Source organism: Platichthys flesus, chromosome 12, assembly GCF_949316205.1.
Source record: "Platichthys flesus chromosome 12, fPlaFle2.1, whole genome shotgun sequence".
Classification (NCBI taxonomy): Eukaryota; Metazoa; Chordata; class Actinopteri; order Pleuronectiformes; family Pleuronectidae; genus Platichthys; species Platichthys flesus.
In genome coordinates, this window is record NC_084956.1 from 16,557,639 (window position 1) to 16,583,888 (window position 26,250).

General features: G+C 43.6%; 1 protein-coding gene across 2 annotated transcripts in view; it reads left to right on the forward strand.

Moving 5' to 3' along the window:
* Positions 1-1,760: 1,760 nt before the first annotated feature.
* The window catches only part of ptk7b (protein tyrosine kinase 7b), a 75,934-nt gene continuing 51,444 nt past the window's right edge, over positions 1,761-26,250 (forward strand). For both annotated transcript variants that reach the window (XM_062401485.1, XM_062401486.1), the window contains exon 1: positions 1,761-2,358. In XM_062401485.1, coding sequence (XP_062257469.1) covers positions 2,238-2,358 — 121 coding nt within the window. In that variant the 5' untranslated portion in view covers positions 1,761-2,237. The remainder of the gene's footprint in view (positions 2,359-26,250) is intronic.

The window sequence follows — 26,250 nt, forward strand, 5'->3', positions numbered from 1 at the left end:
TTTCTGGTTGTGTCGTTATCATTTGATAGCTGGAGTACAGCTCTAAGAGACCTGGGTTACTTCTCTCTTTATCCCTAAAACCTGCAGATTAACTCTCTGAATTCCTCCGAGCAAGATCTTTCACATCAGCGTCTTTAAGTACCTGTGGGAACCCTGTGAAAACTGACAGCTTTCCAAGGCGTGATGTGTCTCCCAGAGTTTTTCCTCCTCCTGGTAGAAGTCAGCCTGGGGTCTCCGCTCACTGATAAGCTGTCAGCATGTCAAAGATTCAATGTGGAGCCTCACTTCTGAGCACTGTGATTTATCCGATCCCAGGATGGGTTTTTTGGGGTTAGACAGAGAAGCTGCCGGGCTCCTTCTCTCAGCTGTGTTTGGAAGCAAACAGCAACCCGGGAGCAGCAGAGTTCATTAGTGCACGAGTTAACTCTGTGCCCTCAGAAACTTCACAGGAGAGAAGTGTGCAGGTTGGAGCTGCTCCCTCAGGCTCAAACACTCCCTCCTCCATCAGAAACACACAGAATAATGCATGTGGCTGTCGGATTTGACTATCATTTTAAACACAGCACCTTATAACATCCGGTTTTCCCCTGACCCTTTAATCGTTCAGTCAGCCTGACTGCACGTTACTGGGAGCCACAGTCACACAGGTGCCAGACGGACCAGTGACATGGCACCAGTCCCGCTCAGAGTATTACACTACCGGTGGTGCCAGCAGGGCCCGTTCCCATGTAATCATACTGGTGTGTTTGCACGGGCAGGACCCACTGGGCTGCTGAGGTCATCAGGGACCTGTCATAGAAATGTGCATTCATGCAGGATTAATCATAAACACTGCGACTGTGTATGAATCCCAGTAATATTATACAGTCAGTTGGTATTGGTCACAATATACCTCTTAGACATATGTATACAAAGGAGTTAAATAGTAAGATGTTATAGATATTGAGATTATTATATACAAACTAATTTAGACTAATTTTCTTTAACAGGGACCAAATTAAATTCCACATTATTATTGTTATTCTTATGATGATGCTGGTGATGATGATGATGATGGGATATGTGAGGAGTGGAAGGAGACACTGATCATGTTGAACCAGGGGGTCGCAGTGTTGTCTTCCTTATCCCAGGTCAGGACGGGCACCGGAAGCTGCACAGGAGGGAGAGAGTGAGCCCGCGTCAAGTCACTACTGATACACAGATTCACACCGGATGTTCAGTGCTTTGATCTAAAAATAAAACACCTTTCGGTCTACACCCAACTATGGACTAAATTGAACTATGGAAGGTGTTGTGTCTTTGTTGTACAATTTAAACATTGATGTGTGATATAGCAAATAAAAACTATGAATAGAAACTTATTTCAACCGATGCAATAGAATAAAAGTGGGACAAAAAAAGATTAATATTGAACATATTAATAAAGTGAAAATATGAGGGGAAAGGACAAGTTAAAAATTAGATTCAGTCGCTATAAGTCGAAATAGTTTGGTTGATGGACGTTTTCATTATAAATGTGTTTTTACTAACTGTCTTGAAAGGGCACAAAGAGGGCTGCTAGAATCAAATACAAATAAAAATAATGAAATCAAAATCAAAAGTAAAATCCAACAACGATCAAATAAAATGTCAAAAGAACAGTTGTTAACAAGTCAATGCCAACGCAGAGGAAGTGAGTGCCTCTAACTTTTATTGTGAAGGCGATGTGCAGGCGCTCGACGCGGGTGTGAAATGGCTCAGTGGGAGGAAACTGTGGAACATCGCGGAGCCGGAGGAGCGAGAGCAGCGACCAACACTCATCTGACCCGCTGCTCTGCGGCTCTGGACGCGGCCACACGTAGACTACACGGAGCGGGCTGTGGTGAACCACCGCGGGGCTGAACTCACACTCTGCCCGGTGCGACACTTGGAAGTTTAGACTTCGGCTCAAAACTTTTCGGCTTTCCCCCTCCTCGCTCCCGGGGACTCGTCAAGTCGCCCGAGAGGTCGGCCTGCAAACCGCCGCGTCCGCCCCGCATGCTCCCGCCTGCTTCCCGCTTGTTGTCTCCGTAAGCACCAGGTGAGCCGAGCCGTGTGGTTTAGTTCCACCCGGCGGACCTGCGCAGGTAACGGGGGTTAGCTTACCTGCACACGGTGACACACCGGAGCTCCCCACGACTACAACCGCCACCACCGCTCTACCTCCAGCCTCAGTCGGAGAGCGCAACACCGGGGAGCAGCACATCACCGGGACGCTCATGGATCTAGCAGGAGGAAGCGAGAGCCGGCGGAGGGAAGGCGGCAGGAACCCCGCGGCGTCTCGCTGGAGAAAACCACCGGTGGATCCGATGTTCGCCGCTGTTTTCATCTGCCTCCAAGGTTGGTGACAAACTACCGCACACAGCTCCAACACAACACACATACACAGACACACACACTAGCGCTTGTTTCTGTTGGTGAGATGCCGTTAAACTAGACAGAAGCCCCATTAAAACAACAGACAGACCCGACATTGACCTCCACGCTTTTCCAAAGGGCTGTGGGGAAGTTGTAGTCGGTGCCCGCCTGATGTGAGAGCGCAGCGGCTCGAGCACCCGAGTCAAAGTTGGGTCTCATCAGTTGTTATAGGTTCACATCAAAATCGTAAAGTTCACATTTTGGGGATTTAAAGAACATTTTGTTTTGGGGTCAATGGAGGAGTGGGGGGGGCTCCCCAACTCCCCATCCACACCTCCCCCTCCCCCATTAGCCCCATTTGGTGGTGGGGAGGGGGGTGTAACAACAACAACTGCATGGTTGAGGGGTCTGTCCTCAAAATGGCAGATTATTTCCACCCTAACGTTGAATGAAGTTTCACCGGAAAAAAGGGAGAATCAAAGGACTCGATATCAAAGCAGCATCCAAAGAGCCCGGCACTGTTTCACACTGTCTCACAACACGCGTGTTTGCATGTTCCTCCACCTCCACATGGGATGAGGAGCAGAGGGATGGCAGCTCTCCATCTTCCTCTGATGGCAGCCATTGCTCTGTCATTCTTATGCATTCCCAGGGGGAATCCACTCCCCGTCCCCACACAACACATTGGATACGCCATTTCTGATTATCATATTCATAACTCTGTCTGAGCTGGCCTCCCGAGCCCCTGCTTTGTGCGCCCTCATGGGTGCCATTCATGTGTGCACGGATGGAGAGCTAGGCTGGGCTCCTGCTTGCACACTGTTGCAATGGACAAATACAAATTATGTGAAGCCCCCCCCCCCCCCCTCCTTACAAGGTCAAGGCCTCCCAAAAGTTCATAACCCAATCTGCAGGGTGAGAGGAGAAGCCACGGAGAAAACATTGCTCCCTAGTTTGGGTGCCAGGAATGCTCCTATCCTGCCAAGGATCAGGCTCATTAACTCACCGCTCATCATGTCAAAACTCACTCACTTTTATCTGATCTCCGCATGCGGACTGAGACGCAAGCGAGCGCTGATTGTGTTTGCCTGCGCCTTCAACACGGCCATGACAGTCAAAGTGGCTGAAGAATTCCTTTAAGTTGAAGTGTGTCTGCTGCTCCCCCCCCCCCCCCCCCCCCCCCCTCCACCTCCAGTCTCCTCATGGTGCCCACTTAGGGATGAATGTGTCCTCTGTGTGCAGGCGGCAGGGGTTACGCAGGCTGCTGTGGGTTTGTGTTTATTGGATGCATGAATCGAGGCCGGCCGGGTTATCACAGCAGCTTTACGTTTTAGGCGGCCTTCGAAATGTCCTCCATATGTATTTTGAAATATGTGAAATCACGGCAAAGGCCAGAAGTGGCAGGCGAACGAGGGCAAGTTTTTACTGTGGCTTTGAACCCAGAATGAAGCTGTCCGCACCAAACACGCCATGTCTCCGGAGGGCTTTTCTCATCTGCATGATCCGGCCACTGTGGTGACATTTACCCAGATTTTTTTTTATTTTTAGTTTACAGCAATCACTCTGTTTTTCTCACCCACTCTTCACATGTCTGGATCTGGTTTCTATTTGTATCTCATCAGCAGCGAGCTATGAAGCCGCTCTCAGATCACATGGAAACCACGTATGGTGTTGATGTCCATCATTTTAATGCAGCATCTCTCTCATCCGCCCACTCATAGCTCCCACCCCTTCCTCTCACATTTTCCCATCTTCTTCATCGCAGACGATTCCTGATTCCAGAAGTATTTATGTAAAGAAATATAATTTTGCAGAGATACTCCGTTAGACGTATAAATGTTAAACACATGCCTCTTCTCAGACTCTCCACTTTATTCCTTCATCATGCAGCTGGAGATCTGCATTTCACGACCCTTTGTGCATGAAAATTTGGATTTCTTTGCATAAAAATAGATAATCCCCCCCGTGATGATTCAAAGATGTGTAGTCAAATTTCTTCCCCAGTAAATCCAGACTCAAATAACCTCAGGAATTGTCTCTCTGTCTTCATCCATCAAGGGAAACTGTAGAAAATCCCACTGGATAGTATTGGATCTGTGTATCAGATTTGTTCTTCTATCAACATTATAAGCCCAGATGTAGGTGTGCTGATTCCGCTTGCCTCTATTAGGACATCCATGAAGCATTTGTTCCGTATCATCTCGGGATCTTGAGTGCGGCTCTAAACAGAAACCATCAGAGCTTTTTTGCAGGATGTTTTGTCGGCATGCCCACCTGCCGCTGCTTTATTTTAAAATCCATATGCTCGGCTCCTATTAACCCCGCTGTGCCTGCAGGCTGCTTAGATGCTCCATGGTTCAGATTCTCGGAATTATTGGATTCAGAGGAGAGGAAACAATAAAGCAATAAACTGAGTCTGTTACTGTCAGGCTCATGTGTTTTACGTTCCTGTGTTGGACAATAATCTTGGAAATAAAAAAGCCTCATTGTTATTTATTTTAAATATATATATTTCAGTGGATTAGAATATAGAGCACAGCTTCAGATTGGAATCTTTCACGCATGGCTGTTGAAGCAGCAAACCGCCTTAAGTTATTCATACATTCAAGTAACTTACTGTTTTCTGATCTGGTCCTTTGTGTCGTGTTTTTTTTCATCCCTTCGATCAATTGATTCTGACATCTTGTTTATTTCCCTGAAGTGCTGCAGGGTTCATGTTACATATGAACATCTCTATGTCCCAGTACAACAGCCCTGTAACACTCTTTTTTTTTTGGGGGGGGGGGGTCTTATATTGCACTTTGTCAATCTAACATTAGCTTTTTAAGGCTGTGATTAGTATCCATTGTTCTGCTAATTATTTTCTAAATCAGCCAGTTAATTGTTGGGTCTATGAAAAGCCAGACAACACTGAAAATGGCCCATTACATATATAATACTTACTACTTTACTAGCATCTCTATGAGAACATGGGAGAATACTTTCAAAAATGTTAATTAAAAAAAATACTTTGAAAATAATTAAAGGTGTGGTAATGTGTCTCAAAACAATCAAGCATTGCTTTAAACAGTTTGATTAATCTTTATGTTACTTAAGCAATATATATGTGTGTGTACAGATGAAATGTACTGACAACAGTGTTACTTAGTAAATTCTAACATGTCCTTTATTTTTTCCTCATTATTTATTGAGTCAGTAATAAGCGACGTGAGCCGAATAACCAGCTGGACCAGTTTACAGATTGAGATTTCCTCACACCAGATACTGTTTCTGAAAAACATCATGATTAATATCTTGATGTTGATCCATTCCTGATTGTTCTGTTATATCGGATTAGCTTACATCATACAGTTTGGATTTGTTTTTGGTCTTTTGCTGTATGAACCCTCGTCTCTGTAGCTCTGTAGAAGACAATAGTGTGGTGCTGGAACTCTGGAGGCTGTTGTATGAGGCAGAGATGTTGGTTATTATAATTATCATGGGCAGTTTCAAGGACAGCTAAAGCTAGCTGTGCTCAAAGGGCTGAGCGTGACAACACAACAAAGCACTGAGCTGAAAAGAGGCTGATAAATGGAATCAAATAGGAAGATCTGGTTCTCGGTTTGTTTGTTCACATAGGAAGGTTGGACTGGTAGCACAGGTTGTGCGACTGGGGTAGGATTTCTCAAGGTCTCCCATGGCTCTTGTTTCTGATCATTTATCAGACAATGTTTACTCAGGTTGTAGGTTAACCCTTTTGAACTTGTGTCATCTTTCTCAGCCGTTTGGTATGTGCCGTTTGCTCCCGCTCCATTACACAGAGCTCTACTCCCATGGGAGGATCTTCTTGCATTCTCTCAGAAATTGCAATCATGGCCGGGCGGCATCGTGGATTTGGGGTTCCCGTAGTTTCTAATGATGCACCCCCATCCTCTTGGTTCACTGACCTCCAGCAAGTGTGCAACTTTGAAAAGATTTTGGTGGAGGAAGGTGGACTAAGGGCACGGTCACACATCCGCGAATATGATGCAAATATTGTGTGTCCAAGTTGAACTCCAACAAAGCCACGCTGTGATTCGACTCGCCACAGGAGGAAAATGTCCTAATCGCCTCCTCTCTCTCACATATTGGAAGGGAGCAGAAAGTGGAGATTTGCATCTGAACTTTTTCCATTTGTGTGACCGGGCCCTATGGAGGAGCCGTAAAAGAGGATCGCCAATGTGCCTTTTAGATTGGAACCCAACATTTTCACAATGGTCTCAATAGGATGATATTTAACTGAGCAAAGACTGTGTCAAAGGCAAGTTACAAGATTGTGTCCACAACCGATTCCACAGGACATGCAGCAGACAAGAGGGAATAAAGGTTAAATTGACAGGAAATAATAAAAAAAAAAACCTCCTCCCTCTTGTCTTTCTCTAATTGTCCTCACTGGACTTTTTCTCATGACTGAAATAAATTGGGTGAGTCACAGGGAAAAAACTTAATTCACTTAGCTTCGTCTTATTTTTAGTTTCTTTCCACAGTGTCTCTAACGTGTGTTGATCAGGATAGTTTTTGAATGTATGGATCCGTGTTTGCCAGAAACATCTCTCTCCTAACCCCTGGGGGAGAGATTTATAAAGGAGAGGAGGATATGACAGCTTATACGATTTTCTGTCGGTTAATATTTTCCAAGCCCGGACATTAAATACTTGGTGTGTGACTGTACAAGGCGTACCTGCTGATTTGTGCAGGAAGACTGAATTTCCCCCGATGAAATAACCACAGTTCACAGTAAGCACTGCTCCCGTGGCCCCTGTTGGCCTCATGTGCAGCCAAATAAACAAAGGCCTGTGAGAGTGGAGCAACCCGCTTTAGATGATGATTACTGCACCTAATGACCCATGTACTTGAGCTGCAGTGTGTGTGTGTGTGATGGACTGCATGCATGTTGGCTCATGTGCTGGTGGTTGTGCTTGGCTCTGCCGTTGGACCCTGTGGTTGTGATTGAAGTCAGTCCTTGTAGATCTCCGTCTCTCTTTCCTGTCCTAGTTGGTGTGTTGGGCCTCGTGGTTGCCCGTCTCGTCTGGATGGATCTCTGTTGTTTATTGACTTGGTGCCTGCCTGCACAGCTCTGTCTCCTGTCTGGAGGGCTGGGAGTGGGGGGGTTGAGGGGGAGTGGTTAGCCTCTACCCCAACCCGCCATTGCTGCTGACTTTGTTGTGTTGCCCCCATCAAAGTTATTCTTTTTCATTCTGTGGCGTTTCCAATTACTTGTTGTCATGCTCCGGTGAGGTACTACGCCAGAGGAGCTTTGGTCCTCAAATTATCGTCTTTGTAACGCAAAACACAAATGATCTTAACCCAAACGTTTATTTTTTAGATGAATATCTTAAAATGGCTAGTTTTCCAAATAGTGCTCAGTATTGCTGGCCAACTTATCAATCAACAAAAAGTTAATCGGCAACGATTGTTTATGATCAAATAATTATTTTCTATTTTGTGAGAAAAACAGACAATCAGTTTCTGGTTCCTTCCTACTTCTTGAAAAGAGAGAATTTGAAACCATCCATTGTTGTTCACACATCATCTAGACTCATGGTCCGACAAAGTACAGCGTGTCTCTTTGAGGTATGAGAGGTTTCTACGGACATTACGCACTATTTTCTAACATTTTACTGATGAAACAAATTATGAATTAGCTGTGAATTGTTCAGCAGGTTAATTGATGATGGAAAAAAAGGTTTGCTGCCCTCCTGGTGAGTTTTAGCAAGATCCATTAAAATGTCTTATGGAGTAAATCAATGTTTTCAAAGCTTCTTAATTTGATTTAATGCAAAAATAAATAACTCCCACATGTAAATTTGTTATTTTGACTGATTATAAGGTGGGGCCTGGTCTCACTTCAGTGAAAGGTAATAGTGGGAAATGTTGATCAAATCCTTGTTTGGCTCTCTATATAATTTTTCATAGCGATACTGACATATAATGGTGTCAATAAAATGTTCATAGCCTCCAATGTAAGTTTTGTGATCAAGTACATTTTCCCTAATGTGTAAAATCCTGTAACATCCGTGACACCGATAAACCGTCCTAAGTGATGTAAAAACCAACATAGATTTGGAGTAGAGATAAAGGAAGTTATGATCTAATAAATCTAATACATAGAAATAACTTCCCTTGTTCATTTGCCTTAATCTTTTTTTTTTTTTGACATGTTTAATTCTCTTATCTGACATCTGCTGACCGTCTTCAACCATTAAACCCTGTCTCTATCTCCTGTAGCCGGGTCACTTATCAGCTATCAGTGATAACCTGTGGTTTCATGTTCACTCTTAAAATGATGAATACAGATGTTTTTACTAGTTTGACACTGTGTAGATATCACCCTCTCCGGGGGTTGTAAATCGGGATGACACCGCTCCCCCTGCAGGGCAGGTGTGAGGCCCTGCTGAGGGCGAATATAAAAAACACAGTTTTGCTCCCGGGGTCGATGCCAAAGCATGTGCGCCGTTGCCACCGCATTCAAACGCATCTGATGGAAACGTGCAAGAATGCCTAATTTGGCTTGGGCCGTTTTTTTTTCTAAAGGGGAGGAGGGTAGAGAGGAGAAAGGCGTCTGGCATGCCATTGCATAATCCCAACAGCCATTAACTCTTTGTGTGCCGGGGCCGAATGAACTCATCATAGCAACGGGCCACAGGCAGAGTGACACCAGGCAGCTCTCAATCAGCGCCTGGCTCCTCCCAGCAACACCAGCAGATTTAAGCAGGCTGAAAAGGCCACTGGTGTTCAATGAGAAGGGCCTTCGCCCCTGTTTGATCCGCAGATGAATGGGGTCAGCTGGCTACAACTGACCCCACAGTGGGCCCAGTTGTTGTTTGGTGATAATATATGTTCTATGAGTAGTTTAAATGTTCTCTTATCTGTGCCGATTTACTGTATCATCCAGTTTACTTGCTCTTTGTTGTGTTCGGCACTGCTCCTCATTATGCTGTGTTCTCTCTCTCTCCTTGTGGGTTGAAGCAGAGCTCAAAGGCCACAGTAGGGCCAGATCTGTCTCCATGGCAGCGTGGGCAGTGTTAACCTCCTGTTCCTGCTACCTGACTACACCTGCACAGCCGGGGTTTACAGTGTGCGATGGAAGCAGCGAGATGTATAAGTGAAGCCGGCGACTTTATCTTGGCGCACAGCCTCTGTGACTGTTTTAAGAGCTCCTTTTGAATCCTCGCTCATACATTTTGAATGTGAACCAAGTATCACACTGCCGCTCGTGTTCTCCCGAGCACTGCGGGAGCACTTTTCAGCTGTTCTCACAAAGGAAGAATTTGCAGTGGTTCTTGACGAGGTTTTCTGTGAAATTGTACCTTTCAAAGAAATGAACAGATCAAGGAAACGCACATAATGAATTCACGATACATCCCATTGGCTGGTTTCTTTGTTTTTCCAGCAAGCAGCCATAAGAATGTGTTGGTTTAATGCGATGGAGTGCGTCTGTGCAGGCTTAAGAGAGAGCCTTGTGTCATCTGTAGAAGTAAAAACCCTCCTTGGCTTCTGCACATCTTTAAGTGGAATAGCTTCTTTTCATCTGTACTTTTTTTTTTATAAATCTCTAACCTGTGTTTTTCTAACCTCATTATCTATTTACGTTTGCTGACTAACCTGTATTCTTATTGGTTCTATTTTCATTTTGCAAAAAAAAAATATTTTTTTATTAACATCATCCTTTAGTGGCTTCTTTAAATTGAGAAAGAAAAGAAAATATGAATAACAACATAGTTTAGACCTAGATTTCCTGATATGGCAGTGTTTCCCATTAACTACATAGACGGTAGCAGCCTGCCATATTTTAATTTGTTGTGCCACAGTTTCATATTTTACACTTCTCATAACTTCTTAAACTTGGTGTTTTGCTCAGTTTATTTCCTTGTGGAGCGATTTGCCTCATGCTCACTGTCTCTGCAGGCTCACCCGCTTGTCCATAAAGATTTTACCGTCACACAGAAAGTCAGACTTCATCGTTTCATCTGCAGCTGTGTACGCACCCACATCTGCACTTACAGCACTTCTCTTGCGCATTAACATCCCTCTCACTTTGTGCACCTGTCACAGAGTCTGAATCAATTCAGTGGGAAACACAGGGTATCACTTCGTAAATTTCTCTTTTTACTATATGTAATGTCCCTTTTACGTCTCTAATGTCTCAGTGAAGTTGGTCGTTCAGTAGATTTATTTAATGGCTACATAATCACCCTGGGAAACCTCTGCTGACCTGACGTCTGTTACGGCGTTAGTACATTAAGGCTGTTGTTCTGAATTAGTAGAACCACAGCAGAGAGAGGGAAGCCCATTACACGGCCCGGCGTCATTATTTTCTGTGGTTTTAATTATGTTAAACAATCTGGCCATCCTCTCCAGCTTCATCTGCTTCCCTCCGTGTTGCTGCTTTACTCGCACTGTGTTTCACCCTCCGCTCGCTCGCTCCTTTTCAGTATGTTTCGTTCCAGTTTCACAAACTATGCCAACTACCGAATCCCTTTTAAACCCCGTCCTCCTTTCTGCTGTCCTCTATCTGAACCTCCCCCTGTGTCTGCTCTAAGCCAGACTGCAGTGTTTTTTCTATCACTTCTGACAGTTGGATGGCGCAGCAGGCAGAATAACCAAGTAGGTTCTCTGCATGAAGAGGTTTTGGTGAAACGGCACCTCTTTGCTCCGTGTTTGGGAAACAACACTGTGTATAGAGTGGCAGCTAAAATGGGGTCACATTGGTGCTTTATTCTATCTGTGAAGTTGGGTTTGTATTGAAATGCATTGTATTTCTGCCTCATACTCTGTTCTGACACGAAGTAGTCTGGTTCTTCACTCTGTATCAGGGTCATAGGTCGTCTGCCCATTTCTGACCAAAACGCCACCAGAACATTTTCAATCTCTATCCGCTGAGTTTCATATAGAGAGAGAAAACCTTGTCTGTTGGTTTGTGTGATGATTTGTTTTCACCAGTGCAACAAGAGGTTACACGTTAGTCCCGTAACATCTGCTACATGAAGGTGCTTCCTGTTTGTCCAGCATTATTCCCTCCATCCTTCCACCCTACTGTAGCTGGTATGTGGAAGGTTGATGTAATGTATGAAGCTGCCTGTGGTGTTTAATTCAAACTCAGTTGAACAGTTTATTTGAAGAAAACTACTCTCTGACTGCAACATTTGTCTTTAATGTAAAGAGTCTATTCTGGGTATCCATGGAAGTTTTATTAACTGACAGTCTACTGTTGAAGGACTTGAGTGGCAAACTTGATCTTTTGTTTTTGTATTTATTGGATTTTTTTCACATTAGGATAAATTATCAGCATAGGCTTGAAAACAAACAGTAAATGTACTTGGAAAGTTTTCCATCAAAAACTCACTTGTTGGAAATTATCTGAGCTGACTTGTAAGACTTAAATGCATCAACTATATAACGTCTTGAATCAATCCTGTTGCTTTCAAACTTAATTGTGTGTGAACAAGATCTGGAAAAACATTGTTCTTTATTTTACATTAGGGGGTCCCACAGTATTTAGATTGTAAATGCGAAATACAATTCTAATATTGTTAAGAACTATAACATAAGGCTTACGAAGCCTTTTCGGCCTTCATTTATTCATCTCAAAGAAGGAATTACTTTGCCAGTAAATTTTCTTGATTACATATTTTGACTACAACATTCCAGAAAACCTTTCTTACTTCACACTTTCCAAGATGACATTAAAAAACCTTTTGTTTTATTCACCCAACTGTCCAACGCCCAACCGTATCTTTTTTCTTTCATGTAGGTAGAATAAAATCATTGAATGTTTCAAATTTTAGAATAAAATAAAGTCTTTAAACAGTAATATGGTTAACCAAAATTATTGAATGATTATTAATTTGCTGCTGATCATTGAAATGAATAATTGTAGCAGCTTTGTGTTGCAGTATTTTTTGTATATCAGGTCTTTTTTGAAGATTCAACTGAAGATATTCACAGCAGTACAGTCTTGTTCTAGTGTAATAATACCTGCCAGTGTAAATAATTCCTGGCAGGTATTATTTTACATCGTCTGTGGGTGGAATGAAAAGTTAATTCCAGACATTGTTATCAGTGTCTGCTATTACCAGCCTCCGTCAACAATATCAGTATTTGCCCTCAGAAACCCCACATTGTTCAATCCCCACAGAGGACAAACATAATACCCAGCACTACAATAGGCTGCTCTGTGCAGGTGCAGCCAGCTAACACAGCCTTGTTGATTTGGGAGCACAGGACAGTGCTTCCTGTACTTATCTGCTGAGGTGACCACATATAGAAATGCCACTGTAGTGCCTGACCTCTGCTCAGAGGAAGAGCAGGCAGAGGAAGTAGATGTTTTGTTGTGGTTGTTTCCTCCTGGCGTTGCGTCAGGGGAAGATCAGGGTCCCAACAGCATCCTCTGTTCCAGGTTAGAGTTTTCCCCGCTGCTTTGTGTCCTCATCCAGGTAAGAACCCAGACAGATGTCCTGTCTTTCCTCACTCTGAACTGCGTGACAGGGGGTCTCAGCTCTGTGTGTGTGGTCAGAATGGAGGGCAAAGGCTGAGGTCTCCCTGAGGGTCTGGACAACAGCCGTGGCGGGTGTAGGCTGGCGGCTGTTTGGCTGTTGACTTCCTGTGGTGCAGATGGGGGGGGGCTCGTGCTGCCGAACACACAGGGCTTTCACTGCCTCTGGAATCTGGAGAATATGTAAACGCAGACTGACGCCCAACAGGAAAGGCTGTTTTATGTGTGCGCATGTGTTGGTGTGTGACACACATGTGGGTCATGCACCTGTGGGCACATATCTGTCTGTGTTTTTAAAGAGAGTGATTCATTTGTCCTGGTGCGTGTCATCTTTGACAAACTGTGGAGGAAACCAAACAGAAAAAAACACATCTGATGCTTCTTTCTGTTTTTTCAAAAGAATACGCTCGGCCATTATTCAAAGAGTCTTGTATTTCTGCTCATTGCGTTTTTGCACCATGACTTCACCATGGCTCTTTCATCTCTCGTGGATGGTTTCCAGGCAGACGTCTTACTCTGCCTTTGTGCGCGCCCTCCTGTCCTGTCATTTTGGAGGAAGCGAAGAAAAGGTTGCAGTGAAAGGTACACCCCTGCCTTCCCCTGCAACCTCTCAGGTCCATCTTAAAATGAGGTCAGATGACACACGAGCCGTGGGTTCACCTCTGGCTTCCTCCCTCTGCTTTTATATTCCTCCCTCTTGCTCTTTGAACACGTCGATGGTGACGAACATTTAGCAGAAGAACCCACCACGTTGACTCTGGAAGTGCAAACATACTATACTCTGTTGTCTGCTTTTAGAAAAACGCAATGTTTGAAATTCTATGTAGGTTGAGTGACAGTCAAATATGCCTTGCTGCATTCTTTACGTGCAGACGTCAAATGGGGAGACGCGTGTGCCGGTTGTAACTGCAATGTTTCCCTTTCCATTTTGGATATTGTTTCCATGAAATGTCACAACCATGACTCACTTAGTGTAGGGTTGGGTTATGTTTCTTTTTCTGATATCGATTCTAAATTGATGCATTTTGTGGTTGTTTTGTTCCAGTGCCTAAACGTTGCCTAAACCGATTTCTTTAAGAAATCCCAAACGGAAGTTCAATGATGAGAACTTTTTTCATTGTTGAGGCCAAGTGGAAGTTGATTATAACTCATTAACTGTAACAGTGTACTTAACTTAAATATACAAATATAGATAAGTGCAAAACACCTAACAAATTTACACAAAAAACATAAGTAAAGCATAACCCAAAATAATTCAATAATGCACTGCTCTTTCATTTTCGTCATTTATTGTCTCCCCACCGCCGGGGCTAGGTCCGCCCACACACTTTCAGATGTATCTTGTGCGTCACCAGGTGCTTCATCAAGTTTGCCGTTCAAAGTTTGAACTTAAATCATTCCTTGCACTTCCCGGAGTCAAAAACCTTTCATGTAAAAGACAGCGACAGTCTGACTACTTGGCTTTAGGCATTTCGTTGTCAACTTGTGTTTTTAGGTAGAGACTAGCTAATGTTACATTCTGCCAAAGCCATGTAGAAGTGTAATGTTAACATGTCCCGTGATTTTGATGTTGACTGTAAGCAGGAAAAGTATTTCAGTACATAGCTCAGGATGCAATCCGGTCCGGAACCTGTAGCAACCGGTACCAGATTGGCACCGAACTTCGGTACCCAATCCTTATTGACAGTAGTTAATATTAAACCCAAATAAGATTATTTTTTTACATTTAAAAGCTGCTATACTTTAATTCAATCTTTTAAGAGCGAGAACATCACTGCATTCTAATGAAAACAGCAGTTTTCCGTACAACAGGGCAGCTTAATAGAAAAAAGTAACTCTTGTGATTTCTAGCCAGTCGGGCTAAACTTGACAACACCTCGTGGGGAAAGATGCTGGTCATGAATTAAACAGGCCCATCTATTCAGAGACACCCGCACAAATGTTTCTCATCTCTTACAACAGCAAGAGTTGGATGTCCTGCAGCTTTTCCTCCACCCCTTCCCTTTTGTTTGATCTTTTTTTTTTTCTTTCTGGCAGTGTAACTCTTACTGAAACTCTGGCAGTTCAAAAGGCATTAAACATGAGCGAGTTCCCCCAGTGCAAGGAAACGGTGAGAGGCCGTCACAGAATATGCTGAGTGTATTATAGACCGTACAACGGGACCGGATCCTCCCAGAGCTGTTGGCCCTTGCCCCGTGTTTCCCTCTGTAAACACTCACTTTCACAAACACACGCTCGTGTTAGTTATTTTTTTAAGAAATTTTACTTTGAAGTCGCCATTTTGGCTCTTGACTTGTCTGTTTTCCTGAAGTCATTACTTTGTACCATATTTTGGTACGTAGTTGGTTTACTTTGGAAATATATGTTTCTGAACATTTATGGGAGTGATCTCTGGCTTTGTTTCTATGCCAAGTGAGACCCAGTTGACTTACTATGAATACCTTTAGGGTGGCAACATAATAACGGCTACATTCATGTTTTAATTATGTTCCTCTTAGTGGTAGGTGCCACAGGGCGTTGGGAGGCAGAGGAAGATGCAGTTGAAAACGACTTAACTTTTCGCCTAGCAGGGGTCTGATGGGTCTTAAAAAGTCTCAACTTTAAAAGTTCAAAAAACATAAAAGAATTTGTACCATTACATTAAGTTAGGTCTTGAATATGTAAAAGTCCATTTAACACAAATGTTTTGACAGCATGCATAGTTTTGTAATGTAAATGTTGTAGTTCTTTCTCTACGATACAGATATAAGCACACTGTAATAAAACCACAAACAAGACTAACATGCAACCGACTACAAACCCTTAGTCAGACTATCTCAATACACTGTGGGAAAGACTGGAAACCTTGTATCTCCGGCTGTAGTCTGTAAAATAATGTAGCATATCTAGGGTTATTTCCTACTCGCCTACTTCATCTTACCTTCAGTTATGGGGATGTATAAGTAATTATTGGACTTTGACATTTCTTCTTGTGAGTAATACTTGACATAAGTCTTAAATATGATACACTATGGTCTTTTAGAAGACTTTAAGTTTAGCTGTGTCCCAAAGCAATGGCAAGAAACCATAGCTGACCAGTGAAAACCATAATGGTCACAGGTTTACATTCATCAGCTACCTCCTCCGTTTTCATGTCACATCTGGAAATAATGAGTGAAGGTTTTGTCCACAAACTGTATTTCACATAAAATGTTATTGCCATGTGCTGCTGCTGGGTTGGTTAATAAATAACCGTCACAATGGTGACATGGTTAAAAGCTTCTAGAAGGGTCCTAATGAAGACCTTAATTTTTAGGCGGGAGTGAGGTTCATTTTGGCAGCTGGTGAACATCAGACCTTGAAGGGGAGAGTGGAGGGAGGTTAGAGGGTCAAGAGAGAAGCTGAGGTCACAGTTCCCCCAAAGATCTGCTCAGGTTTCAATGCAGATGGACTCTAAGAAGCATTGACCTGATTCAAAGTGAAGGAGAACCACAGGTTCTAAGCCACCACAGATGGAAGTGTGAGCTCCCATGCAGAACTCTGTCAGCTTTAAACGTGCAATGAATGGATAAAGGTCAGGGTCACAACGAGGGTCCAGTTTCTTCAGATGCTCCCTAAAGAGGTTAAATTATTGACAATAGGTACTTCAAAATACTTTTAACAGATTCACTCCAAACGAAGGACAAAGCAACAACTCATTCCAGCTGTGTACTGATGATCAGGGGTTTGCTTTGTTCAAGGACACCACTTTTCATTATACACAGGACTGCACATAGATTTTTGCAGGACCTGTTGAGAAATGAATGTGTAGATGTCGGGAGAAACTCTTACATCTCAAATTCTTTGTTTTCTGGTCTTCTACTCCGTTGGGGTCTGCTAAGGCTGACTGCCCATGCTCTAGGTACACGGTTGCAAAGAAGAGAAGAAGACCTACAACTTGAATGCTTATTTTTCAGAGAGGCCGTGCGAGGAGGTCCACTGTTACCTACATTTGTACCACCTTTTGAAGGATTTTAAGGTCAAACAGCTCTTGGAAAGAAATTGCCCCAACACTTGGTCATGATAAGAGGCTTCTTGATTTAATGGCAGTTGACAAACAACCTAATAGTGCATTGCTAACACCTTCTGGAATGGAATGTGTGATCAGGTACAAATGCGTGGAATGCCATACCAACACGGACCTTCATTTTAGAGTGAATAGAGACGTGGGCATGTGTGTTAGGCTTGACCAGGTTCTCAACTCTCCGTCTGCAGGCTGCATGTGTCCCAGTTCCCCCTGACATGCATACTTTCTCTCTGGCCCTGGAGTTCAACGACTTGATCCTGTGATCCTGATCTGATTTTCTCTGTGGGTCAGGTGATGTGAAAAGAGCCAGGGCCTGTCCTACTATTCTCCCAGATTCATTTATCATTAAATAACTCTCTAAACTACAACACATCGGCCTTTGATGTTGACTGTCTTTTTACAAGCACACATTCAAACATTGTCCGTTCTTTAACTATGAGGAGGGGAAGCTTCCACCTACCGTCACCACAATATCATCATGCACGCTATTTTAGTGCATTGTGGTTACAGGATCATACACTTCAGTACTAATTATTTTTTACAAGAAACTTCATTGGTTTGTTTGCTTGTGTTATAATTAAAATACCACTAAATATTATAGCGGCTTCAGTGTCTCCTCAGTGTAACTGCGCTACTTACCATGCCTAAAGCATGGGCTCAAATTGAGGTCAGGAAGATCAGACAACTTTTGTGAACATGCAAAATACATCTGCTTGTGAAATCCATGCTTTTTTAAGTATAGAGAAGATTTGTATTTGTAGAAAAAAAAGATTTGTAGATTTATATTTGTAGAGTGTGGTCTCATACTTTTGAACCCCACTATGTCTTGAGGCTTAGAATCTTGTGGTGTGTCTGATGTCCCTTTTTTTCAGTCGTTTTTTATGGATGAGGGCTGCTTTTAGGTGGCTAGCTCCTGAGGTCACCATGAGCTGTGTGGCGGGATGATTCCTGTAGAAGTTGTGCAGCGAACAAGTGGCTCTTGTGAAATGTGAGCAGGGGGAGAAAATGGCTGTTATTGACTCTGAGAGCATATGCTTCTTATTTGGTGAAAAAAATGCCATTTTGTTTTAGATCCTGTTAAATGAAGTGTTGCCAGACTACAGTACATGCCATAAACAATGGCCCCTTTTCCGCATTTTTAGGATGGACTAAAACTTTATGACAAAGACCGGTTCCCATAAAAGCTTTAAGTAATCTAAAGTGAGGCTGATATTGATTTTAGTTTTTTTGGGATATTGATTTTGTAAATTAATCCCTTGTGCTTTTTTTTTTCTTTGATGCTCATTTTTTATCTTGGATGAGGTTCAGAGTATCTCTGTGTAGATATGATAAATGAGTGAATCCTAACAGTTTTCATGTGACTGTCAGGCCTGCAGCAGACGCTGTTATCAGACAAACTCCCCTGTATGTTAACAATGTTATCCTCATATTAGAGGCAACAAGAAGGCCTTTGACTGTTCGCCACGTCTCAGCCCTCTAAGCGATGGTACCCTGCTAATAATACCATTTCCTTTTAACCTGCTTAACACGTAGCGTCAAGCAGGTGGCTGCATGAACCTGAAATATACGTTGAGAAGGTAGAGCTCAAGTGTTTCTTTTGGCCTCTTTCCACCAGAACTTTGCTAATCCAAATGAAATAACAGCTCGCTATGCAAAATAAACAGAAAAATGCTTGTATATCTATTTTCAGGCAGCTTCAGGCAGATTCCCCCCCCCCCCCCCCTAGATATTTAATGCTTGCTTTAGCTTGTGAGTTGCTGGTTGAGTGAAGCACTTTGATTTTTCAAGAAGTTTACATTTAAAATGCTACTGAGAAGAGGGGGGTTCTGGTAAAATAATATATTTGGTACTCCAGACAGCAGAATATTAAGTCACAGAGCTCTGACATTTTTCAGCATTATAGCTTTAAGTGGCAGGCTTGTCAGAAAGGTATTTTTCATTGATTCATGGCCGTGCGGGGAAGGTGGGTGTGCCGTCAGACCCTTTTGAGAGCGAAATTCACTGGCTGGGATCAGTGGCTCTTTGTTAGTGCAAGTTAGAAAAGGAGTTTTCTGACCCTCTGTCGTAAGCCACAGTCTCTGTAGTTATAAGCCTGACCCTGGGTGTCAAACAACGTTGGCGCTTTATGATCAGAGGTCATGACGCGTGCTTTAACCTCAGATCCTGAAACACTGTGGCTTCTGTATAACATGACCTCTTGCCGTCAAACAAGGCAAATCTGCTCCTTACAGGGTCATTATCTGATTATCCCCAGCGTGCAATTTCACACAGGAAATGCCGTCTTAACCGGCAGCAGCTATGTTGTGTATTTAACAAGGTTTTAAATCTTGGCAAATTGTCACTTTCTCTAAACAGTGTGTGCTGCTGTCCATTGTCTGGTTACTTAGACAAAAGCAGTACTGTGGCAGTGTTGATATCTCTCAGGATGTAAATTATCGTGTTCGCTGTGCTGAGCAGAATATACAGTTTATTCACACTTTAGTAAATTAACACTGTGCCGACGCATCGCTCTCGCCGCCTGCCCGACCCTCTCTTTCTGTTTGTGTGAAAATCAAACAAAGCCCACGTCACCTTGCATACCTTCACACAGTGTGATTGATTTTTTTTTAGTCTGCACTGTCAACAAAATGCATCATTCTCTGGGGGAAACGGACAGACTCGAGGTGATTTAGGTGGCATCTAGTCATTGTGCGATCACGCAAAGAAACTGTAAAGCTTCGACAGGCTCGATCCCTGACAGTCTCTCCCTATTAACAGGCAACTTCAGTGTGCGGCGTCTCGGCGCAGAGGTGTGAGACAGGGAGCAGGCAGAAAAACAGGTTCCTGGTGATAAATAGCAGTCCCAGTTTGGAGAGTGTCTCCTTTCTGACAGAGGATCGGGCTTTGTCTTGAAAGGCGAGATGCCTCTCCTGCAGCCACTGCCAGCTTCTCAGGGGCTCTGACTTTTAACAGGGCCGAAAGAGAGGGGTGGAGGGTAGAAAGAAAGATTTATGTTACAGGGGGGATGCCTCGAGGTAACATGGACGGATAAAAAGATTTGAGTCGCTGTTGCTGTCTGTTAAGGGGTATTACCATTCAATTAGAGCTTTGGTCGAGGATATTCCAATGACTGTACACTACGGCACGAAGAGCTGCCTTCTGGCCCTTTGGGACCCAATGCAATTGGTGCAGTGCTTGCCGCCAGTTTGCCACACACTGGGTATAAGGCCCAGTATGCGCTTGAACGTTGATGAGCGTGCACTTTGCACTTTGTGACAAACTTTGTGACAAACTGTCACAGTGCACCACAAGCCGACTTCAGAACGCATTGGTGCTGTTGTTTTAGCTATATGTAACTGTCCAGTGCTCGCAATTCAGACAACACCAAGAAGCAATACACCACAAAATATACACATTCAACTTTTATAGAGCATTTATAGCCCCAGAGGTTTTATCTCTTAATTCATTTGAATGTAATTTGTAGGGCGCCATCTATAGTGTTGTGTCTCTGTGAAAGTCACGGCTCAATGCTTGCATGACGCCAACAGTACTCTGAGCTTTGACGTGGAAGTTTCTGAATGTGGACATGATATACTTATTTTCAGCTCATATTTAAACTGTTGAATCGATCACTGTCACAGATAAAACAACTGCGGAGCTGGAAATGAGCAGTTGTCACTTGGAATTTATCGCTTTTCTTCCCTCTGTTGTGAAAGATGGAAGTTTTTCTGTATGGTGAAATTCCCCTTAAAATAAGCTTGACTAATCGAAAGACGAGACAGATTATAGGGGCTGGAAAGATCACCCCACCCCCCCACCCCCTATTTCTTTCAAAGAGTTAATGTATGTTATGAGAAAGTGGGAATTCCAGAGCCTCATATTTCATCTAGAATTGTACTTTTTTCCCCTTTAAACTTAAGTGGCCCATTAGAGGTGGCAGACGCGATATGGTGAAGCTAACATTTATTATTAGATATCTCTGCTGTAGGCTTTTTCGTATTCCTGTTTTAATGGATTGTGCGATCAGGGAGAACCTCCTTCGTGTCCTGCGATCTGGGTTTAGCTCGACCCTGTTTTACCTCCTCTCCTCCTGCTCCTTGCTCCTGGTGTCCTCAGGCGTGGTATGAATTGGCGTTTATCTCTGTTTGTTTGTAGGTGAGGCTTGTTGTGCCAGGTGGTAAATTGAAATGGAAGGAATTGCCCACAGCAGGAGCCTGGTCACCCAGCGTTCCTCTTCATGGGTCACAGATCCCTGCTGTGTCCTAGGCTGTAGTCTGTACCACACTAACCTTTCAAATTGAAGAAAACACTTGCATATACTCAGAGGAGAGTACAGCAGGTTGTTCCAGATCGTGTTTCCATTTATAAAAACCTCCAGGATGTGCAGTGTATGTCAGGTAATGAATGTAAACCATCTAATCTGCACTGAGTGGGTCATTGATGGATGTGGATGGCCGGTGAGGAGATTGTTTAGGCTTATTACCGTCTATCTCAGTGTCAAAGTGCTTGGGCTCGTCTGCCTTTACTTTTCCCTGCATACACATGCATACGAAGTACAGTTGTTTTTTTGTTTCACTGTGGTCCTGGATAGGTGTCGTCAGCTCATTCTTTTGAAATGCGAATCAGCTCAGCGAGGGGGAGCGTGACTCACAAGGATTCAATGCGTTTCATTTACATGTGTTTTCCCGAAAACACTGACTGGATTTTTGTTTGTCTTGGTTAAAAACACTTAAAATGTTTACCACTACATGTCATCTAAACATTGGCAGAAAGAAACACTTAACCTGTGGCGGAGATCTGGGAGATTTGGGAGAGTGGCAGGAGATTCAGACAGTGTGTGGAGCATTCCCACCGGTGGGAGTGTGGTTTCCTGGGCTTGTTAATATCAGCAATGTGGGCAGGAGAATACACACTGTGAGCTCACAGTCTCAGAAAACTTTGATCAGCCAACAAGACCAACGGCAAGTCAGCAAGAGTCCTTGAACGCCACAGTAGACCGGGCCTGTTTGCTGATACATTTCATGGGGGGCAACAGTTTTCACAGTGCAAAAACACAAATGTGGTGAAATATTGTCAATGCAGCAGGATGACTGCATTCTGAAATAACATGTATGAAAGTATGAGTCAATCTTATTATTGGGTTTAGCCATGCATGCAAATGCATTATCGTCCACTTAACGAAGTAGAAACATTACTAATTGATGCTTAAACCATGACACACTGACTTGTGGAAAGAAATCCTTAAACTACTTGGATGATTGACAAGATAGTAAATTATTTAATCAAGAAATAATCTTGTTCTCTTTTACAAATATAAAGATTTGATGCATCTCTTGTTTGTCAATGATGATAGGATGGGATTTTTTAGGTTTGAGAGGACTTATATGAATCCATAGTGAGTGTTAAGTGGCAGCTAGTGTGTGTGATAGGTTGAAGCCTGAAACATGCTTCTGCGTTTTCACGGGCCCGTAAGCGCAAGAGCCCTTCCGGGTCCCTTACGTGCTTATGTATCCCTCCTTACGTGCTGACGGGTGTCGACCCCCTTTTCTAAAATTTACGGCAAAGCTCCGCAAGCTCACTCAGCCCGCAAGGCTGTGATTGGTCTGCTCTACATCCCTTCTGGAGCTGCATTTCCGGTTTCATGCCCCATAATACCGGCAGAAATCACGGAAGATTTAGAAGAACGAATATGGACCAAATAGAAGAGCACTTGGCAGAAGATATCCGATGGTATGATCACTTGTAAAACCTGTCACTGACTGGCGGATTTGTCCGCCAGAAAAAGGCTACGAGGAGCCGCAGTGGCTATGTAAATAAACAATCGACGAAGAAGAAAGAAGGCGTCTCTAAGGTCGTCTTCGACAAAAAGCATTACTCTGCCTAGTGTTCTGGCGCGGAATTGCTTTGTAAGACGCGCAATGGTTGGGGAAGCATGAATGAAAACGAGTCTTGCGCCACAGCGGCGTGAAAAGACGCAGACGCAGTCGCAGAAGCATGTTTCAGGCTTGAGTCTACAGCTCCGCAAAGCTGCACTGACTCACAGCAAAACAGAGTAAGTTGATTACATCCTTAGAATGACGGTGCTAACGTGACGTTCAGTAGATATCATGTTAACCATGTGCACCATCTTAGTTTGGGAGTGTGCTGGAGCTTTTGGATTGAACCGTTTCAATAGCGAAACTCTTCTCCCTGTGGCATTTTGTCCATGTGTGGCCCAGCCCACTCTGAGCAAGCCGTTACCCATGCTAATGCAGGGCAGGATTTTAGCGAAAACTACTGTAGAGGGCTCATTCAAGAGGTTTATAATGGGGGGGGGGGGGGGGGGGGGAGTCTGGTTTTGCAGGACTGTCACTCTCTCATTGAGGAGCAGAGTAGCACGCCTCAACACATCTTACTCCAATACAAAGAGAGGCTGTGATGTACATACAAATGAGCCCATAATAGGTGGTTTTGTCACTCAGTTCCCTCTTGGTTTTATCGGACCAAAAAAAAAACTTCTGTATGAGTAGAGTTACTTCGTTCAAGTGTGTGTATGTGCACGTTTCACGCAGCCGTGCTCATGTTTTGAAGAGTGTGGTTAGAGAAGCTCAACTCAGCTCAGCCCCGTCTTTTTACTCAACCCCCTTAGTCTCATCTCCTTCCCCCCCCCCCCAGCCTAAATCCTGGGAAAAGCAAAACATTGTTCATTCTCGGTTTGTGACCTGCAGGAGACTGTGTGTGTGAAGCAGGAAGTAATTAGAGCTAATCATCTTGCTTTAATCGTTGAAAAAAAGGTTCTAGGCTGCTGCCTCACCAGTGTAGTTGGTTAATCAGCGTTCTCACCATATCATTATTATTCATAAGGGTGCGTTGTTCACAGAGAGGAAAAGGTATGATGGCCTTGCGTTACAGGCAATCTGAGTCATCTGAAAGTGCGTCAGAAATCTGATAAATTTACTGGTATCAGACGGTAAACATGTCCACATTCCACATCTGTTGTTGTACTTCTCCCATTAAACATTTTCAAACCTTTTAGTGGTGTTTTTTGCGTAAGGTCTCTTTTCAGTAGGACAAGTATTACACTGGGTGAGTGGTATGGCATCCCTGAAGTTGTCCGTGCCGTCTCTGCTCTCTACTCACAATTCTCAGCTAAATTCATAGCCTGATATTACCCAAAAATGCGCAGACAGTAGAATGGAGTCCATGTGGTTGTAAATTTTGGGCTCACAAATGCATGGAAAGATGAAGCATTTAGTCTTTTCTTAGTTGAAAGGTGCCTTTCAAAAATCATCATTTGAAATTTTGGGAAACTCATTACAAATCAATGGCAAAATCCACAGGGCAGTTAATTTCAATTGATTCAATTTGTTATTAGCTGACAATTAGTTTTTTTTTTTCTTTTACTGATTTTGTCTGATGTAATGCCCAATAGTGGCACACAATTAATTGCATTAAACACTTGTTTGATAATTGTACCTGTTCTCTCTACAATAGTGATATTTATTCAATTACAGCTTAGTTAGCCACCTCTCTTCCTTTCTGTTCCATGCAGGAACCAATCTATTGTGCCTCATACACTCTATAGACGACTAGCAGATGACGGGTGGAGTCTGGCCCTGATGCCACGGCTCAGTGTCGACCTCACAGTCCATTCAGGAGTACCTGGTGGGGGAAGTGAGCCCTAATTGCCAGGGGATATGGGAGGGCCTTACAGGGAGGTTTCTATTGTAGCCAAGGCAATTAACTTGGCTTCTTTCATCTGAGCATCTCCTTTGAAAAGAGACATTGTACTTAGCTGCTCGGTGGACACCAGGATGGGACAGAGCTGTAAGTGGCTGCATTCCACTGCTCTGCCAAATAGGAGGTGGTTGTGAGCATGTGTGTTGGGGATTGTTGGTGGGACGCCACAGACGCTGCTGTCCCGATTGCCTGACAGTGTCGCCTCCCCAGCGTCTGAGACGTCCATGTCTAGACAATAAGCTTTGTCATCCCTGTGCTGAGTCTGCGTAGGCCTTCAACCATATGTGTTTGCGCCGCAGTATTTTACCTCAGAGCAGTTAACATAGAGCCTGAACTGACTTTATAGCCCAGTTGTTGCAGTGAGCTGCTTGATCTTCAGTCAGGCTTCTTATTGCTCTTTTTGAAGCCAGAGAACGACTGGGGGCAGTTGGATATACGACTGCAGGGACCTGGCTTACTGTAACACACCCCAGACCTAAATGTGCCCAGCTCGTTACCATTTTGAAAGAGGTAGCCCATGTGTGCTGAACCAGGGTTGAGCCGATACTAAGGGGGGTCGCAACACATCATGCCAGACATTAGAACCAGGTTAAGGGAACAATGGGAGGAAGAGGAGGAGGAGGAGATGAGACGCTGGTCTATGAAGTTCTGCAGCCAAGCATTTACGATAGACCTCTGCATGTCTGCTTCTCAGTGGAGTGGAAAGGAGGCCATGCAAGGCTGAGGGGAGCCAAGCTGAGCTGGGCCAAGGCATGTGGAGGAAGAGGTGGGATCCAAGGAGTGGTGGGGGCAGACACCCTACACCATGTAAACCACACTGTGAAAGAGAAACTGACAGCCACAAATTAATTCAACATTTCAGTGAATCATCTCTTCGTTTGGTTGCACTAATCCTCTGCCCCCCTCTTTTTTTTCTTACTGTATTCCCTTTTGCACCCACCCCTCCCCATGCACCCACCAACCCTTTTTTACCCCTTTCTAACCACCCAAACTTCAAATACTTCAGGATGTCTGGAAAGAAAATTTCAGCTGGGTTGCATATCTTCCCCCTCCCTCCCACTCATCTACATTTAATTAAAACATCCCAGATAACTTGCAGTGTTGGGGAGTGTGAGACAGTGCTGATCTTTGGGGAACATATGGCGCTCTATTTCTGACCCACTTTTTCGTTAACCATTGTACCCTGCAGGAATTTTGCAACTGATTAAGCTGTTTTGAGTAAATGAGAGATCTCTTTTACCATGTAGTTTAAGCTCAGATCCCTGGAAACTCAAAAGGCTGTGTGTGAGTTTGGGCGGGGACGATAATTGATTCTTGGATGCTTTGTGTGAACATTTTGGCTAAAACAACTCCTTAATCAGAATTATAAAATAGTGAAAATTAATAAGACTTTTTATTAAAGAGTATGCACAATGCAAGATGAAAAATGAATGGCTAGATTAATAATTCAAAACTTTCTTTTGTATTCTCAAAAGAATGGAAATCTCGGTGCTTTGCACATTAAACAACAACAGTTAAACTCAGGTGACCACCTACTTTTTGTGGCAGATATATACATTTGTGTTCGTGCCAGGGACAGATCACTGCTGGCAAATGACTGAAAGACACCTTCTTCTCA